We start from the raw sequence: 20,733 nt of genomic DNA on the forward strand, positions 1-20,733 counted from the left end.
GCCTACTAGATTTGTAATGAATACTAGCATTTCACAGGATTTTGAAAGTGCTGTTCTAGATAGCAAGACCAAAGCCCAATCAATCAGCCCACGAGTGCAGAGTGCTTTGGATTAATAATAATGATGATGCATATCTTAAAATATTTATTTATTTATTTTTTATTTTTTGCAACAATAACAAATACAAAAACCAATACAATAATACACAATACTAAAGAGTACAGTACAGAGGGTTACATTACAAAAAACAACAAAGAATATCAAGCTAGCTTAAATGATTGACACCATTGCAGAGTCTTACATGCAGTAGAGTTTTTAGAGCTCTTCAACGAATTTAGATATAAATCAAGATCTTTCTTAAAAATAAAAAGGAAGGAGTTTTCTTTGAAAATTTACACTTGTGAATATAAAATTTGGCAAGAAAAAGTAGCAAATTAAGAACAAATTTAAAATGATAAGGGTCTAATTTCAAAGAGTCACCAAAAAACACAATTTTTTGGCTTAAATAGAAGTTCAAAGATAGATACCTTTTAACAAAGTTTGAAAAGTCAATCCAAAAAATTTTACAGTACACACATTCCCAAAATAAGTGAATAATTGTCTCATCAAATTGATGACAGAATGAGCACAAAGGAGAAATACTGTTATTAAATTTAGCAAATGTATAATTAACTGGGTAGCAATTGTGAACAATTTTAACAGAGACTTCAACCACTTTATTAGTTAAAAGAATTTCCGCTGAAGAAACCAAAAATCTTCCCATACTATATCATTAAATTTGTTATTCCAAAAGCTTACACAAGCAGGCAAAGAAATCTGATCTCTGCTAAGAATTGAGCTGAATTTTCTTATTTGACAAGCTGTTGAGAGGACATTGATCAACAAATAAATTAGAGCTGTCAAATACAGGTGGAGAGCATAAAGGACCTTTAGGGCCAGGTCTGACTAAAGATTTCACACAATCAGGAATTGCACCAAAAACAATGGCATACTCTCTTGGGGGACTGGAAAAGAGAATTCTTGCATAAAGTGTTCATAAGAGAGCAAGACACCCCTTTCATCTAAAAGTTGACTTACTAACAGTATATTTTTATCAAACCAATTTAAAAAAAAAAGAGATTTATTTTTATATTTAATATTTTGGTTGTTCCAGATAAAAAATCTATGTGGAGAAAAATTATAATTATATATTAAGGACCAGCAAATTAGAGCCTGTTTATGAAAACCAGAAAGAGTTAAAGGTAATTTAGAAATGCTATAGTTGCAGCGCAATAAAAAATGCAAACCACCAACTGAATTGAAAATATGATTTGGGATAACATTCCAAAAGATGTAGGATTGTTCAAAAAGATTTTATCCACTTAATCTTGAAAGAGTTATTAAGAGTGGAAAAGTCCACCAAGTCAAAACCACCCATTGTCCGATCAGCTATCATAACACTCTTTTTAATTAAGTGCTTTTAGATTTCCAAACAAAGTTCAATATAATTTTGTCCAGCTTTCTACAAATCTCCACAGGAACATCCAGAGCCATTGCAGGATAGATAACCCGAGATAACCCATCTGCTTTGGAAAGCAACACTCTACCCGTTACAGACAAATCACGCTGTAACCAAGAATTAAATTTGCATTGAATAGAGAGAATAAGAGGTTCAAAGTTAAGTTTTGATCTTTTTTCCTGATCTTTACATATGATTATACCCAAGTATTTAACTTCGGATTTGACTGGAATGTCACAGACTTTAACATCAGTGGAATGTTTAATAGCTAAGAGTTCACATTTGTGAACATTAAGAAATAAGCCAGAAGCAGATGAGAAGAGATCAATTATATTTAAGGCTACAGAAACTTGATCCTTATCCTTCAAGAACAGAGTGGTGTCATCAGCCAATTGGCTTATTAATATTGATTGGTTTATAACAGAGATACCTTTCAAATTACTATTTTGAATGTGGATGGCTAATAATTGCATAGGAAGCAGAAATAGATATGGTGATATTGGGCAGCCTTGACGGATGCCTCTTTCTATATCAAATCTGTGAGTAGTACCATGCTGTAATTTAATTGAAGCATTTGCGTTATTGTACAGAGTTTGAATTACATTGATAAAGTTGGGGCCAAAACCAAAAATATTCAAAGATTTAAGAATAAAAGTAAACTCAACAGAATCAAAAGCTTTATAAAAATCAAGAAAAAACAAGAATATCTTAAAATAATACCACCTCTGTACAGCGGAAGTCAATTCCAAACCAGCACCACCTTTTTACGGTTCAAACACACACACACACGTTGGTCTACCTATCATTATGAGGACTTTCCATAGACACAATCCAGATCATGATGTCCAGCACACTAACAAAAAAACTGTTTATTCAGCACAATCAAGCTTCTCCTCAATAGACATCCATGAAGAAAAAAACCGGCCTCCGATCTCCCAGTGTACCGCCCATACTGTCTATTGGACTGATTTAATGGTAGAAGAGCTCTGTGGTCGGCGCAAAAAATATCCTTCAATTATGAAACCATTTTTTATTAAAATTTTAAAATTAAACACAAATACTATTCTAAAGGTATCAATAAAAGTAATACATAAAAACTAAGGTAGCATTTGTATATTGATTTCTCATCTACATGTTGTCTTGGTACTAACCGGAAGCGGAAAAAGCGAGGGAGCGGTTGACAGCTGCTGATCTCAAGAGCTTCACGAGCAAAACAATAAAACATTTTCAAATATGGAGCTGTGTGAAATATTATACAATAAGGCAGAATACATCGAGACGGTATGTGAAATAGAACGGGAGCATGAGGCTATGAGTATAAATCAAAACTACGATATTAGTTGTCTCTGCAAACTGAGTGTGTGAATGTTTTCATTTGTTAAACAAAGATGATGGAAGCAGCACGCTATTGCCAGTGACATATCATGACTTACCGGTCAATAAGTGTCGGTATCAATGGCTCATTTAGTCACTTTAGTTACTCACATCAGCCTGGAGCTGATCCACAGCTGGACCGTCATGTAACGGTAACGTTCACACTCCTTTTTATATTTGCAGGCGTCGGGCAATAAAGTGAGCAGACAGTCCGTTCTTTGCGGCAGTCAAAACATTGTACTCAATGGAAAAGTAAGCCATCTCTATGTCGTATACATTTTGCTGTGGTATTTCCTCAGTTCTCAATGCAAATGTGTCGATTTTGTTGTATAATGTCTGTTTCAGACTATTGTGATGAATGACTGTATTATCAGAGGAGATCTTGCTAATGTCAGAGTTGGGCGACATTGTGTCATTAAAAGTCGTAGTGTAATCCGACCACCCTTTAAGAAATTCAGCAAAGGGTAAGTATTGCTCTTGTTTTAATGTAGAGCATCTCAGTGTTTAGTTGATTGATAAACATGGAGCTGTATGATTGAAATGCACTTGATTCTGACATCATATTCAACTTGCTTATGCAGAAATTATAATTCTGTCTTTAATAAGTTTTTCTTTGATTTGTGTACATCAGTGTGGCTTTCTTCCCCCTACATATTGGGGACCATGTTTTCATAGAGGAGGACTGTGTTGTCAATGCTGCACAGATAGGATCATACGTCCACATTGGCAAGAACTGTGTGATTGTTAGTAACCCTCATCTGCATGCTGCCATTTGTTCTGTGTTTGTGACTGATATTTTGAGCTGGCGGTGCTTAACTGGGACGCATATATTTCAGGGTCGACGCTGCGTCTTAAAGGACTGCTGTAAGATATTGGATAATACTGTCCTTCCTCCAGAGACAGTGGTTCCTCCATTCACAGTATTCTCTGGCTGTCCAGGTGGGCACCTTCACATACACTTGAAATATATTTCTTCATAACAAAGATGGCATTCTGCATTTGGACTTTATCCAACATGATTATAAATTGTTTTTCATATTAGCATAATTTGTTAGCGGTGATGTGTATTTGAAGTGGATTATTTGCATTAGACAGTGAAGTTTAGTTCATTTCACTTGGTAAATGCAAATATTTAAGCTTAACTTTCCAAATTTCAGGTTTGTTTTCAGGAGAGCTCCCTGAATGTACACAGGAACTGATGATTGATGTTACCAAAAGTTACTACCAGAAATTCCTCCCTCTCAGCCAGATCTAGGACCAAAAACACTAATAAACTGTTGCTGCTGTTACATACTTGCAGTAAAAAAATACCTAGCTTTGATCATGTCCATGCTAATATAGAAAAGTATAAAATATGTGAATCAGTTACACACACATCTCTCCTGTATTTCAAAAAGGTGTGTTTATATTAATGCATCTTATTTTATGCCATTGCAACACAGCAGTCTTATTTGCAATGCTGGGGGGGTGGGGGGGATCACAAGACTCAATGATCAGCTGATAGACTGAAGGACCTTTATTTATTACAAATTAACTATTTAGCTGTAACACTTCTGCAACAATTAATGGTATCTTTGTGCTAAAACAGATTGTATTACAGTTGTTAATAAATGCTTTTTTATAAAGAAAATGTATACTGGATCATTTCAAGTTATTTCAATGTTTTCTCTATGTTTTGAGGCCTACTTTAGTAGACTTCCAAATATTACACAACAGTGTAAGGAACAGGATGACATGCAATAACATACTCAAGACTCATTTAGTTATATTTATATTTCATTATCCATTAATCCAGTTGTCTGATTCTTGTTTGAGGTAGGAATTGTAAGGAGTTTGGATCACTTTAAAATCATAAAAAATATGTATTAAAACGCAAAAGTTTAAACCATACCGTTACATGATTCATACAATGAACAATACCTTTTGTACACATAGGACACTTCATATACTCAACAGGCCCATCTTAAAGGGGTCATGACATGAAGAATCACATTTTCCTAGATCTTTTCACATATAAGAGGTCATTGCACTTTAAAAACATACTGTATGTTTCAGAACTCAAAACTGGTAAAAGAAAATGGCAAGTTTCTTGAGCCGCTAAGCACAAGGATTCCTCAGTCAACATTCCATTCACAAAGCCACTGTTGACACTGCACCTTCTGTTCCTCACTCTCCACTGGGCTGCTGCTCCTGTGCACTGTCTCTGGTTCTTCTTGGCTCTGTTTCTCAATCTGTGGCTTTGTTAAAATATTCTTTAGTAAATCCTCCAGAGAGTTCACACATCTTTCTGGTGCCCAATTTGAGTCTATGCTGGGCAGAAAGGGATCTGTGGCTATGACCTGTATTGGTTCATTTTCCAGTGGAATATGCAGAAAGTAAGCATGCAGCATCATGCGATAAGGAGAGTTGTCTGTGCGTAGACTATACGTGAAGTCTCCCACTATGGGATGACCAATGACACTACAGTGTACTCTTAGCTGGTGGGTCCGTCCTGTAAAGTATTTCAAGTGGAAAACATCAATTTAAGTATTTTATCTGTACTGTCTTATTTTGTGTTGAATTCTCAATTTGATACCTGTCAGAGGTTGCAAAAGCACTTTAGTGACTGGGTCTCCTTCATATGTTCCATACTCTAATACTGTGAGCTCTGTTTGGCAGGGCTTGGGATTTTCACACCCTACAGTGCAGGAGAGGAAATAGGAAATATGTTAATTTCTATTGTTGTTTAGTGACTTAATTGAGATATTTAATAAAGGGGATTCTTTCCATCTTTTCCTTCAATGCACATCATATGGGTCTTGCCCTCTGTTGTGTTCTTGCCAATAGCATAGTCCACGGTCACTTTCTCCTCAGCCACAATGCCACGGACCTGCACAAGAAATATAACAAAGTCTGTATGTGTTGTAAGGGGAAACCTTGTATATATTAATTGAATGTCACAGTACCAGTGCAAGATAAGCTTTGATAACAAGCCGATCTTTAAAGCAGCGATATGCATGCCCTGCTGCTGCCTTGTTAAGTGCAACACATAAAGCTCCACTTGTAGAGAAATCTAATTGATGGCAAAACCTAAGAAAACACAAGAATAAAAGAAAATACATGAACAAATTGTCAGACACAAATTTGGTCTTATAATATTATTTGCTCATCTGATACTTAAAAGTTACTGGCAATGCGATGCACTGTAGAACAACTACAACTTGAGAGGAAGACCTGAAGCCGTAGTAGGTGCCAGGATCTGCAAGCTCTGGGAAGTGATACTTCAGTTGGCTCTGAACAGTCTGCTTCTCATACCACATCTTGCTATCAATACGGATGTCCCAGTGTTTATTAACAACAATATAGTTTGCACTGTGGTAGAGGACACACAAGTTCTCCAGGCTGGCAGCCTCCATATTTACCTTCTTCTGGAAAGCAACATTATGGCATGCTACATCAAGTTATGACAAATATTTGTAATGTTATTTGAGATGTTGGTGTGGAGTAACTGTAGTCTCACAGATCTTATAAAATGACTGATTAAAATCACTGTGATACCTTATTAATAAGGTCTTGTAAGCACTGCATGTATATTGTTATTGACCCAGATTTTGTTCTACAGCAGGATACATGATGCTGTTGGTGGGTTATTTACGTCCAGTTTTCTGTTTATTTCGTCTCTGGTAGACACGTATGTGAGCGAATATATATTCTTTAACAGCTCCGCAAAATTCATTGATTTGACTACTTGCCTTTTCTAGATTTTAGAGAAGATTAAATTCACTTTGATATACACAGATATACAGTCACTGAGATCCACAAAGCATATCCGGGCGTCAGTTTTCAAAATAAAAGCCTCTTTATTCAAATTAAGTAATGTTTATCACATTCTGTATTAAAAAAAATATTAGATCCTGCAAATATTTAAAAAATGTTTTTTCAAAAATAATAATTTAACATTTTTCTTTTGCCTTTTAAAGATATCATTGGAGATAAATAAAATCACTTTAATAGACTACCAATAAACTACCCAGTAGACCTTTTTCACAGACTGTGATGACGCGTTTCCGCCTTATTTAGCATAAATTTATTTTTTAAATATTGAGTGTAAGTTTATAACATTATGATTTGTGTCATATTACCCTGGAATCAGTGTTATATTACCCTTGGAATCAGGGGCTTTCTATTACAGCTACTGAGAGAGTGACAGTACATTTGGCATCTTCTCCCATTTTACAGTCTTAATCCACCGCTCTCTATTTTTTTCTTCTTCTGGAAAGTCATTCAAATGTCATGGTGGATTTTTTTTCTTTTGCTCTTGGAGCAATTGGGTAAATGAAAATAATATTTGCTGTGATCTCCCATTCACCGCTGTCGAAGATTGCCCCGCAGACGTTTATTTCCGCATTCCAAAACCCGGAGTGTGAAAAAATTATATGGACCATTTTCACAGACCTGTTATGACGCGTTTGAGAACTCATTTTGAATGTCCGCTTTGTGAGTGCAGGATTCAAATGTCTCAGATCCAGAATCGGCCAAAGCCCACCATCTTTCTTTGGGTCAAGAAAATAATGCCTGTAAAACCCTTTATGGGCTTGACAATTTGGCACAACCTCTATCGCACTTTTCAAGAGGAGACTGTGTATTTTAGCTCGTAACACTGCCGCGTCTTTGGACGAAAACGTGGAAGACAGAACGCATTTGAAACAGGGTGGCCAGCATGCAAATTGGATCATATAACCGTGTTTGATATTTTTTGCAGCCATTCTGAAATACCCGTTAGGGCTCACCACGCGTGCGCGTATTGGGACAGAGGGCAATTTGGTTTGCTCACCATATGATATGATGTGTCGCTCACCATAGGGAAGTGGTTGCGCATAATGTTTGTGCTTTGAAGAGGAAAAGGGCTCTTTATTGAGAATGTGTGAGCATCTTGTGCATTTGCAAAGAGTGCTGTATTCTTTTTTGCATTCGTAAAAAAAAATTATTGCATTTATTTGAGTGCAAGACACAGAAACAAAATTTTGAACAATATTGTGAACAACAATATTCCTTTCCTGATAAACAGCGGTTGGGCGATGGGGAACAGGTTTTTGTGTCTCCAATTGAGCCTTCTTTGGAGCAGACATGGAGGGAACCACGGGCTCTGCTTTCCGCTTCAAAGGGCTGTGCTCGTCAGGAGAACATTTGCAGTGTGAGGGGGTTCTGCCAGTGCAAGGCTATCGCTGATACGGCTGCTTCCCTTTGGGCCATTGCTTGCGTGGCCTCACCGGTGTCTTGGCATCAGCAAGTGCCAGTGCTGAGGCAGCAGGTATGGGGCTATTAGTCGGGCCTGGCTCGAAATAGAGCGAGGGCGAACCGGCTGTGATGTACTCCATTTAGGCATAAAGTGTCTCATAGCCTGTGACTGCTGCTCAGCAAACTTATTCACAGAGCCACCAAAGAGGCCGGTTGGAGACACTGGAATCCGACGGAATGGCTTTTCCCCTATCACTCATTTCTTTGAGGGTCAGCCATTTATGTCGATCCAAAACTGCCAGGTTGCCCATGGACTTTCCAATGGCCTGCGCAGTGACTTTCGTGGCACGCAGAGCGTCTGTAGTGGTGTGGAGCTCTTTGAATGTCTCTGGATCGAAGCATTGCTCATCCATTTGCTTGAGGAGCTTGGCTTAAAATACCTGGAGCACCACCATTGTGTGAAGTGCTGATCCAGCTTGTGCTGCTGCGGAGTAAGATTTCCAGCCCTTTGGCATTTTTCGACACAGCTTGGAAGGATGTATGGCGTGTAATTTCCACGCCATGTTACACGCTGGGCAGAGGTGTGCCACTGACGCCTCCTCTACAGGGGATAGTTGGGCATAATCGTTTTCTTCCCCGTGATCCACAATAGAGAGGATAGCATCACTGCACGAGCGTGCGAAGAAGGGCATGCGTCAGGACTTTGTTATGAACTTCGGGGAAGAATGGGGCAGATTTTCCGAATGCGGCCCCTTGACAGCATCTGGACTGCAGGAATCATTAATTGAGGTGAGACTGTTCAGGTTTCTCTGGGGGAGACCACTCAAAGTTAAGCTCTTTGACTGTCTTTGTAAGGATATGGAGCATCTCCCTATCAGTGGCGCATGCACACTCCTTTCCCTCGCTGGGGGGAGGAGTAGCAGCATCATCCACTGACCACTGATGCAGTGATCGTCCCCCGCTTCAGTTTCGCTGAACGAGACGAGGCATGATCTTTCAGAGGGCCGGAGCTCATCTCGTACATAGCGTATAGGAAAACATGTGCTTCGTGGAGATTGAGGGGCTTGGGGTGCGTGTGCCGGCACGAGGACCACCTCAAATTCATCCTGCTTGACCTCGCGGCCCCACCATGCCTCCTCGTATGAACTCTCCTATATCACAGAAGAGGCAGGTGGGAGGGCACTTGAGGCTGAATCGTCCCTCAGAACAAGAGCGATTCGTGGGCAAAGTGTCTTGAGACTCATGCCCTCGCAGTGAGGACTGTCTGTCTCCATTAGACAAGAGATGATCGCTGTCTTGAAGGAAGAAATTCTGAGAAAATGGTGTTTCTGCACCTGTTTTATAGTGGACAGTTTTGTTCCAAAATAGGCGGGGCTCAAACACTATAGCCAATATTAGAATATTGGTATTATTGTAGAGAGGTTTCAACTAGGTTGTGTAAGAAGGCATTCCCCATATGCATTAATAAACACAATGTCATGTGTACTGAGTTGTAATGGAACTAATATCATATACCATCTGCAATTATGCACATATCTAGTTTAGACAGATGTAATAAACAAACCTAACAAAACTTGAGCAGATCGGACTTCCGGTTAAAGGGCTAATGGAGTAGACGTGTTGTCTCTTGCTCCCGTACCTTTCAGTTTAACCCAACATTCTAAGCCCATTTGATCGTTTATTTCGTTTCAAAACAAACAAATCTATCACGCACGCTATAAAACATGACTTCTAAATCGGCTAAGCAGAGCAAAAAAGAAATGAAAAGGGACTCTGCAGATGACGCTGCTAGCGAGCTTAACATGGCGGCGATGGCCAGGCTTCTGGAACAACATCGCCAGGCTTTATCGGGCGAATTCAAAACAGCCATCTCGACACTCGAGGAGAAGATTGATCGCATTCAGACCACGCTGTCGGATCACAATCATAAAATTGCCTCGCTCGAATCGATTGCCAACGATCTAGACGAACGGGTGCGGGCGTTGGAAACGACCTGTGCCACAATGGCTGAGTGTAACGTGAAGTTACAAGATAAAGTTGTGGACCTCGAGTCACGCAGCCGCCGAAACAATATTCGGATCGTGGGCTTACCGGAATCGCTCGAAGGGCCGCGTCCTTCAGTTTTTTTCACACAAGTACTCTCCGACATTCTGGGACAAGACATTTTACCTTCTCCACCGGAGATTGTCCGGGCACACAGAGTTCTCGTTAGTAAACCATCGACCGGGAAGAAACCAAGGCCAGTCATCATCCGGCTCCACCGCTACTGTCAAAAAGAGTTGATCCGTGAGGCTCGAGCCAAAAGAGGCAAACTGGTTTACCAAGGCAACCCAGTCGCCATCTACGAGGATTACGCACCTGAAGTGGTCACTGAACGCGCTAAATACTGGTCCGTAATGGCAGAACTATATAACCCTGGATATAAACCAACTTTGTTTTTCCCTGCACGGCTCTCTATCTGGACCAAAGACGGAGGTAAGAAGATGTTATCTTCGGTGACGGAGGCCGAGAACTTTGTTGCAGCTGCTCGCTCCTTGGATCATGTGGCATAACTTGTCCGACAATCAACCAGCCGGTGGCCAGGGTTAATATTGCTGTTGGCAGTTTTCTAGCGGTTAAATCGATGCAAGTTGCAGGAACTATTTCAATTGTTTCCCCTTTGTATTGTATTTTATTTGATTTTTTTCCTTCTCTCGGTCACACCAGAGAGTCGGAAAGCATACTAGTTCTTCTAACCGCCCAATAGGTCCAACTACTGGTAACTGTCTGTTTGACGTTTTGGCTGAAGACATGCATATTGCATTGATTACTCCGATGACTTGCCGTATTTATGCATGCAAGCCTGAATATACAGATGCATTGTTATTATTTTTCACAGTTTTGATAGTTTTGTTGTTCTATTTTCAGGGTAAACTATATCATTTTACATTCGGCTCTTTTACTCTCTGGAATTAGTTGAAGGCCAACTTTTATATGTCCACGTGTATGCTGAGTCTAGCCTATTTATTTATCTTCAGTTTTTTTTTTTCTCTTTTTTTTTTTCATACTATCGTATTGCAAAATAACTTGGTTGCTTCGTAGCTGGCAATTGCACCTTAAAAACTATTATTATTATTTTCTTATATAGAATTAGTTTATTCAATTTATTTTTATTTATTTATTTTGGTGTGTTGGGGCTCTTCCCTTTTGTACTTTTATGCTATAAAAAGTTTGTTTTGAATCTGTTCAAGTTTTATAGGGCTTACTATTGGAACTGCGGAATGAGATCCAGAAGGATAGAAGTGGTAGCGGAAGTCGAGACGAAGTGCTCAGGCAAGTCAGATGTTGAAGGTGGGTGGGAGGTGGTTAGTTGTGGGATGGGGGGTGTTGGGGAATTTGGTCTCCCTTTACTTTTACTTTTACTTTTATTTATTTATTTATTTTTTTCTGTATTTATTTTTTCTTTTCTTTTTTTTTTCTTTTTCATTTTCTCTCCTATGTCTGGATTCAGGATGCTTTCTACCAGTTCAGTGCCGTCCTGTTTCGTTAACCTCTCAGAATGGTTAATACTAACATGTTAGGGGATGGTCTGCGCCTAGTATCCTGGAACACCAAGGGGATGAACAGTGCCATCAAAGCTAGTAAGATTTTAGCGCATTTACGGGATCTTAAGGCAGATATTATGTTTCTACAAGAAACGCACCTGCGAACGGCAGATATACTCCGTATCAAGAGATCATGGATGGGTCACCTGTTTCACTCTAAATTCTCTCAGAGAGCCCGCGGGGCTGCTATCATTATTCATAAAAGAGTTATGTTTGAACACACTGAGACTATTATAGATCCAAATGGCCGTTTTGTTATAGTTTCGGGCAAGCTCCGTAGCATACCAGTAATTTTAGCTTCCATATACGCCCCCCAACTGGGACAATGATGAGTTTTTCGTTAAGTTTTTTTCAAGCTTACCCAAAGTAGATGAACATCATATAATTATCGGAGGGGATTTTAACTTGGTTCAAGATGTATGGACATGTCTTCCTCTAAACAGTCTACTCTAACAAAATCAGCCAATGTGGTGCTAAACAACGCCTCACAACTGGGACTCTCGGATCCTTGGAGATTTAAAAACCCTCAAAGCAAGGCTTATTCATTCTTTTCTCATGTTCATCATACATTTTCTAGAATTGATTTCTTTTTGGTAGACAATAAATTGTTACACTCTATTACAACGTGCACTTATCACACATTAGTGGTCTCTGATCATGCCCCAGTATCTATTGACATAACTTTGCCACCTAACAGACCGTCGCCCCCACCTTGGAGATTCAACTCTTCTAGACTATCAGATAGCGCATTCAAAGATTTCCTTTCCTCGCGGATACATTTTTACTTCGAACTCAATCAGACTCCAGGCATTAGCAGTCACACCTTGTGGGAGGCTTTCAAAGCATTCATTCGCGGCCAGGTAATTTCATATTCCTCACATGTGGGGAAAGCCAAAAAACTTAGACTAGCTACAATAGCCGACGAACTGTCTAAGTTAGATGTCTCCTATGCCTCTTCAGCTTCGCCTGCCCTCTATGCTAAAAGAGTTCAATTACATTCAGAATTCAACCTTCAGTTGACAGATCTAACAGAGAGACAGCTTAGGCAATGTAGACAGCTTTTTTTGAGCATGGAGACAAGGCTGGTAAACTCTTGGCCTACCAGGCTCGATCGGCTAGCACTTCAAGGTGGATTTCTGGTATCAGATCCCCAACAGGTGAATTGGTAATGGAACCGGCTGAAATTAACCTGGTTTTCTCAGACTATTATGCTAGACTGTACACTTCAGAAAGCCCTCCCAATAATAATACAAACTTAGATCTTCTCAACTCGCTTGAATACCCCACAATTGATGAAAACTCTGCTAAGAATCTAGGTGACCCAATCACAGAATCAGAGATACAGGTAGCAATTAATTCTATGAAACCGGGAAAATCTCCTGGCCCTGATGGCTTTACTGTTGAGTTTTATAAAGCTTTTGCTCCCCTTTTAGTTCCTACGTTAGCAAAGCTTTTCAATGACTCCTTTAAAGTGGGCTGCCTCCCTCCTACTTTATCCGAGGCCTCTATTTCTTTGCTCCTTAAAAGGATAAAGATCCCACCTCTTGTGGTAGTTATAGACCAATATCACTTCTGAACGTAGATTTTAAAATTCTTGCTAAAGTTTTATGTTTTCGCCTTGAACGGGTATTATCATATTTAATTTTTCATGACCAGACAGGCTTCACACCAGGAAGACACTCTTTCTTTAACACTAGAAGGCTTCTCAAAATTCTCTTTTCCCGCCCATCAGATTTACCTGAAATTATTGTGTCTCTGGATGCTGAGAAGGCCTTCGATAGGGTGGAATTGGGTTACCTGTTTTTTATTTTTGGAAAGTTTGGGTTCGATTCTAATTTTATCTCCTGGATCCGACTTCTTTACTCCTCTTCTATGGCATCAGTACATACTAATGGCATACGATCACCCTATTTCTCGCTTCAGCGTGGGACACGACAGGGATGCCCCCTTTCTCCCTTGATTTTTAATCTAGCCATAGAACCTTTAGCAATCTGGCTCCACAGCCACAATGGCTTTGAGGGAATTTCTCGCCAGGGTTTAGTTCACAAGCTCTCTCTTTATGCTGACGACCTTTTATTGTATGTCTCAAACCCTGCTTCCTCTCTTCCCCCAGTTTTAGATATCCTAGACAAATTTAGTCAATTATCTGGCTACAAGATAAATTTACAAAAAAGTGAAGTTTTTTTTGTTAACTCTGAAGCTAAAAAACTTCCAATGTCACTCGTACCCTTCAAGATTGCGTCTGACGGTTTCAAATACTTGGGGGTCTTCTTTTCAAATACATATAATAATCTATTTGCAAAAAATTTTCAGCCGCTTTTGGACAAGTCTAAACTAGATATGTCTAGGTGGGCTTCTCTCCCTTTATCCCTTGTAGGTCGCATAAACTTGGTCAAAATGGTTATTCTGCCCAAATTTATGTACCTCTTTCAACACTTACCAATTTGTATTAGTAAATCTTTCTTTACTGGCTTCGACAGTCTTTTGCGTTCATTTCTATGGGGGAATAAACCCGCTCACCTTAAGAAATCAATTCTACAACTTCCTAAAGCTAAAGGAGGCCTTGCACTTCCCAACTTTCAACAGTATTATTGGGCCTGTAACATCAACAAGCTTCTTTTTTGGAACAAAGATATCCACTCTGACAGTCCTCCCTGGGTGCATACGGAAATGTCATCAATGAAAAGCTCTCTCTATTCGGTCGTCTGTTCTCAGCTTCCCTTAGTTGTAAACAGAGTTTCAGATAATCCAGTAGTCACTAGCTCCCTTAAAATTTGGGTCCAATTTAGGAAACATTACGGTTTACATAGAGGCTCCACTTATATGCCCATCCTCAATAATTATTCTTTTCCCCCATCTAGTTCAGACCCTGCATTTCGCCTCTGGTCATCTAATGGCCTTCTCAAGATTGGTGACCTCTATGAGGAGGGTGTATTTGTCTCTTTCTCCTCTTTATCTAAAAAGTATAACCTACCCAGTCATCACCTATTTTGGTTCTTTCAAATCAGACACTTCATACAGAAGCAGTTCCCCTACTTTCCCAATCGTCCCCCTGAAACAAAAATTGATCACTTTCTTGCTTTAAAGGCCAGCCACAGGCATTTATAATTTAATAAATTCTATTAATTCAGACCTTAATGACACTCTCAAAGATACCTGGGAGCAAGACCTTGGTGTTACTATTACAGAGGATCTATGGCATAACATCTTGAACCAGGTACATACCTCTTCCATATGTGCCAGGCATGGCTTAATTCAATGTAAAATACTATTCCGAGCGCACTTAACCAACGCCAAATTGGCAAAAATGTTTCCAGACAAGAGTGCTGCCTGTAATCGTTGTAAACAACCACCTGCCAACCATCTACACATGTTTTGGACTTGCCCGCAGCTGGTAACCTTTTGGTCTAATGTATTTCAGACGCTTAAAAAAGCTCTCAATACTAATATTGACCCTGATCCAATTATAGCCTTATTTGGGGTCTCCCCTATGCCTGATTTGTTTGCCCGAGATCGTAAAGTCATCGCTTTTACTACAGTCCTGGCCAGACGGGCCATCCTTCTAAGTGGAGGCATGCTTCTCCTCCAACACATGACAGGTGGATACAGGACATTTTCTACTGTATTGGACTTGAAAAGTTAAGATACTCACTCTCTGGTTCACTTAAGTCCTTTTACAAGACTTGGGATCCCTTTTTAAATTACATTAAGGGTTTACCCTGTGCACCTGTAACTGGCACTGGTACATAATTTTCGCTTATCAGAAGGATCTTTGTAGGGAGAATGTAATTATTATTATAATTATTATTATTTATATATATATATATATTTTTTTTTTTTTTTTTTTAGCTATTGGATTGAGGGGGAGAGATCATGTAAGGGATTAATAATGGACAATATTTTACTGTCCACTGTTTATGATGTCTTATTTTGTACTGTCACTGAAAACCAATAAAAACATTTGGATTAAAACTTGAGCAGATCCAGCATCCTGTGGAACGCATTACATTTATTTACCTATTCTATCAGCCTTTCCTTAGCAGTTCCTTGTAACTTTTAACTTTCTTTTCTAATGATAAAAGGCAAATATCAATAAAACTTCTATTATACCATCTGCAAATATGCTGATATCTCATTTAAACAGATGTAATTCATGAATCTCACGAAAATCCTGTGTTATCTTCCTGTCGAGAGCTTATCTAATATCTTCCTCTGAACAATCAAAACTTCAGGATCAAGATCAAAAGGTCCTCTGATTCACAAATCATTACAGACAGTCCATGACAATCCTAGCAGGCAATCCAGGCCATTTAAACTGTCAGGAGATTGCTGCTTGTGCTGGGTAAGAGACTATTTAGCAGAGACGGGCCACTTCTATTACAATGAATCGGAGGAATTGGAAAGCCCAACCAAGAGGCTCTAGTGCCCAACGGATGTAGAAAGTAGGTCCCACATTACAGTTAAAAGAGCCAATCACCTTTTAGATACAGACATCGCCTTTCAATCATCTTGAGAACGCGCATACGTATTAGCTATACAAGCTGAGAAAATAATTTTTTTTTGTGTAATCTGAGGTAAAAAAAACACAATTTATGATACCAGCATTGTCAGATTTTACTGCTGATTTTAAATATACTCTTTGCTCTTAATCTTGGCCAACCATTTTTAAGATTTCGGTGTTGCCCCAAGTAGATAGCAGCTGCACTGTGATCACTGGAAATAGTCTCTTGGGAGTGTTCCAAAGATGACATCCAGTGGACTGACTTGCTAGAAAGACTTTGGCTGGAACTGCACGTGAGTGCATCTTCAAAGTAAAAGCGCTTCACGTGTGCTATAAGTAAATGTCTTATTCACTATGCAATTTCTTCATGTGCAAATAAATTAATGACTAAACAGAAATCAGAAGAAGCATATCTACTATTTAAAATACAAAATTATTTTTAGATAATTTTTTACCAAGTTATAGTCCTAAGTAAGTTTAATTAAGTATTTTTTAGCAATTTATGTTTATGTTATTTACTATATTAAATTGTGTGATATATCGGCATTGTATCAGCCTATCGGCCACCCTGCTCTCTGGATACCGGCATCGGCCATTAAAAAACCCATATTGGTCGACCGCTAATCAGCATACAGTATATTAAATACTTTTGATGCCTTCAAGTGGACCTGGGAAGCTCTTACCTCTGACTTGGGCATTCGTTACTACGACATGTCAAGCATTTAAGTGGGAAACAAAATACAGAAAAAGCGAAATTCAAACAAATACACATGAATGATGGGAAAATCTATTTTTCTGTTGTACCGTTTATTTCACATAAGTGAATAAACCTACATAATCACTTGTACATGACTTAAGTTTTTTATTAATGCATGGTATCAAACCGATTAATAATTAATTTGCTTAAAACAAACGCAAAGCGTGATTCATTAGTAGACTGTCATATATAACTAATTAATCAATATTTTTCAAATAAAGTACAAAAGTTTAAATAATTTTGTAAAATCATTACTTCCCATCATCTTTTATGTCAACACGCCCTTTCCAAAATCCCAACTCGGAAACTCGGTTATCATCTACATTTCTGAATTTCCAACTGGGTCAGTCATATGCTTGGAACTCGTAATTAAGATATTTCCAATTCTAAATCATAATATTTTTATTATTATTATTATTTATGAGTAAAATAAGCTCTGTGGTTAACACTACTTGAAGATACTTAAACAACATAAATGACACACAGTCATACCTCAAACGTGAATTTTGAAAAAGTTTAAAAAATGTTACTAATAAGTTGCTAAATAAGGACTATAACTACCACTAGCATGTGAGTGTAGTGCCTGATGCAAATCAACTGTGGTCCTTATCTAGCAACTTGTTGACTACATGTAATTAATATTGTAAAAGTATTTTCAAGTAATGTTTCCCACAGACCTAATTTTACTCGTAATCCAAAACTGCCCATATAAAACGTATTGGAATATCCAGAAGGAATCAATGACTCGAGAATGGTAGTTTTCTTCCTATTTTTGATAGAATTTGGACTTTTATAAACAAAATGTTATTTTTGGAGTTCTCAGTGTTGTTTTAGGATGTGTTGTTTGTTTTTTATAGCATCAGCAAAACAAAAAAGGATACATAATTTATTATAAATCTTTTGTGAATTCAGTAGCCAAGTCGAAATTTGAAAAAGATATTGAGCAATAAATCCAATCTACTTCACTGGCAGGGGTTCTCTGCAAGTTTAAGTTCTTCTATAGAGTTACAAACAGGGTTCGAAATGAGGGGGGTCTGGGGGGGTCCCGGACCCCCCATAAGGCATTAGGGACCCCCCATAAGAATTTATTTTTTGATTTTGGGGGGGGTCCCCGACAAATATATTTTAACAATAAAAATTATTTTGAAAATTAAAGATCTTTATTGACGTTTTATATTTTTAACAGTAATTAATTAATTTCCTAAGCTTAGGCAGCAATCAGGGCAGCTATTAGCCGATTACAGCGTCACAGATTGTGGTTTCGGCAGCGCTCCACGAGACACATGACACAGTCTGTAGCTGAACGCAGCAAAACCGAGACCTCCTGAGTGAAAATCCTGTAAGTGCTTGGATTATGTTTATATCTCCATAATAATTGCTTATAGTAAAATATTAGGAGTTCGAGTTTCTATATCAAAAGTTGCATTAACTAGATACCAAGTGTAATAATTAGAAGAGTGCGTTTGTCAGCGTTTGTTTCTAGCTGTAGCCTATGTGTATGAAGCCAAATGATCTGCCAGATAACAGCAGACCTAGCAGCTATATGATTACATTTGGTTTGTTCCAATAATAATGAACGTAACTTTATAAAACTGAACGTAACTTTTTCAGAAACAATCGAAAATATGCCATTACAAAAGAAGAAAAACACAATGAAAATGAAAAAATAAGTAAATAAATTAACTCAGTCACAAACATGTAACCAGCTCTTCAAATAAGCTTCATACTTTGTTAAATGTTTTTCAAAGCTTCGTTTTTCGCAAATCGTGGATTCCTAATGCATTGCCACAGATTTCGTTAATGCTTCGCAGTTTTTCGTTTGCTGTTTTTTTTTTTCCTTCATATGCTTTTTTTTTTTTTTTTGACACAAACCTCTAGTTGGGGCGGGCTTAACTGTGATCTACTCTGATTGGATAGTGAGCTTTTGTTGGACAGGTGCTCTCTGAACTAGAAGTACAGACGTCACTCAGTGTATATTGGATATTGTATATTGGATATATTGGATATACTATACTCAGTGTATAGTGTATATAGTGCATATTGAAAGCTCTCGCTGGGACTCAAAGACATACTATTTAAAAACAAAACACTATTCTATTACACTTGGTTCAAATTCAATGAAGGGATTATTTTAGAAAGATAATTGGTTAATTTCAATGTATATTTGTTATCATATACTGAATTTCTAAAAAAATTTAAAAAATAATATTTACCAGTAAAAAGAGAGTTTGCTATTGTTCTTGACGCTGATTCCAAAGAGTGTGATTTTACTCTTTAAAAATTACTGATTCAGTTGAAATCAACATGGACAATCTTTGTGGTAAAATGTTTATTGATAATCTGGATGTTTCAGAAAAAGTTATGTTCAGTTTTATAAAGTTACGTTCATTATTATTGGAACAAACGTAATCCCATACAGCTAGACTAAATTAGTAAATCAAAGCTATCTTAACAGTCAGTGATTACTGAAAGATAACCAGGACTTAATCAAGTCTGTGAGTTGATTAAAGTGAATGTGAATGAGTATGTACATGAGAGCTTGGTAAGCTATCTAGGAAGCTAATATTATTTTTCTTAATTTAGAACCCTGCATCATGGAGAGAAAAAGAGGGAAAAGAAAGATCACTGACTTTTTTCAAGGGTAAATTGTGCTTATGTGATAACAAGGCTGTTGTTTGGGGAAGTTGTAGATATATTGGCCAACACTTATTATTCACAGATGTCTTCATTAAAATTAATTTAATATGTTTAATTTAATAAACATTTATATGCCAAATATTTTACCATAATAATAGTAATTAAATCAATATTTTGCACTATAGAATACAGTTAAAAAGGCCAGCTCACAGCAGCTCAGCCCAGCCCAGCCAAATACAGCTCAGCTCAGTACAGCCAAGCACAGCACAGTACAGCCAAGCACAGACCAGCTCAGCTCAGTACAGCCAAGCACAGACCAGCTCAGCTCAGTACAGCCAAGCACAGCACAGTGCAGCCAAGCCCAGACCAGCTCAGCTCAATACAGCTGAGCACAGCACAGTACAGCCAAGCACAGACCAGCTCAACTCAATACAGCCAAGCACAGACCAGCTCAGCTCAGTACAGCCAAGCACAGACCAGCTCAACTCAATACAGCCGAGCACAGCACAGTACAGCCAAGCACAGACCAGCTCAGCTCAGTACAGCCAAGCACAGACCAGCTCAACTCAATACAGCCGAGCACAGCACAGTACAGCCAAGCACAGACCAGCTCAGCTCAGTACAGCCAAGCACAGACCAGCTCAACTCAATACAGCCAAGCCCAGACCAGCTCAGCTCAGTACAGCCAAGCACAGCACAGTACAGCCAAGCACAGACCAGCTCAGCTCAATACAGCCAAGCACAGACCAGCTCAGCTCAATACAGCCAAGCACAGACCAGCTCAGCTCAATACAGCCAAGTACAGACCAGCTCAGCTCAATACAGCCAAGTACAGACCAGCTCAGCTCAGTACAGCCAAGTACAAACCAGCTCAGCTCAATACAGCCAAGCACAGACCAGCTCAGCTCAGTACAGCCAAGTTCAAACCAGCTCAGCTCAATACAGCCAAGTACAGACCAGCTCAGCTCAGTACAGCCAAGCACAGACCAGCTCATCTTAGTACAGCCAAGCACAGCACAGTGCAGCCAAGCCCAGTTTAAACAATGGACGGATCAGTATCCATGGTTATTCATGAAAGATAACAAATTAGGATGCACAGCCTGCAAGGAGGCAAAGAGGCTATTTACAACACAGAAGGGTGTTCAGATGTCAGAGGAATGGATTC

General features: G+C 38.7%; 2 protein-coding genes across 3 annotated transcripts; one reads left to right on the forward strand and one right to left on the reverse strand.

Moving 5' to 3' along the window:
* Positions 1-2,326: 2,326 nt before the first annotated feature.
* dctn5 (dynactin 5) lies at positions 2,327-4,331 on the forward strand. Its single transcript, XM_052140119.1, has 6 exons — positions 2,327-2,779; positions 3,056-3,124; positions 3,218-3,336; positions 3,504-3,615; positions 3,709-3,811; positions 4,030-4,331. Exons 1-6 carry the CDS (start codon positions 2,732-2,734, stop codon positions 4,125-4,127), a joined length of 549 nt encoding a protein of 182 aa, XP_051996079.1. The 5' UTR covers positions 2,327-2,731; the 3' UTR covers positions 4,128-4,331.
* Positions 4,332-4,357: 26 nt separating this feature from the next.
* On the reverse strand, positions 4,358-6,678 carry rpusd1 (RNA pseudouridine synthase domain containing 1). Of its 2 annotated transcripts, none has more exons than XM_052140117.1 (6): positions 6,410-6,678; positions 6,086-6,276; positions 5,818-5,941; positions 5,638-5,741; positions 5,448-5,548; positions 4,358-5,363 (listed from the first exon to the last, which is right to left on the reverse strand). In XM_052140117.1, exons 1-6 carry the CDS (start codon positions 6,437-6,439, stop codon positions 4,987-4,989), a joined length of 927 nt encoding a protein of 308 aa, XP_051996077.1. In that variant the 5' UTR covers positions 6,440-6,678; the 3' UTR covers positions 4,358-4,986. The 2 variants fall into 2 exon arrangements, with proteins under 2 accessions (XP_051996077.1, XP_051996076.1); XM_052140116.1 differs by having other exon boundaries at positions 6,086-6,279.
* Between the last annotated feature and the right edge of the window lie 14,055 nt (positions 6,679-20,733).

The sequence above is a fragment of the Xyrauchen texanus genome, chromosome 12 (genome assembly GCF_025860055.1).
Source record: "Xyrauchen texanus isolate HMW12.3.18 chromosome 12, RBS_HiC_50CHRs, whole genome shotgun sequence".
Classification (NCBI taxonomy): Eukaryota; Metazoa; Chordata; class Actinopteri; order Cypriniformes; family Catostomidae; genus Xyrauchen; species Xyrauchen texanus.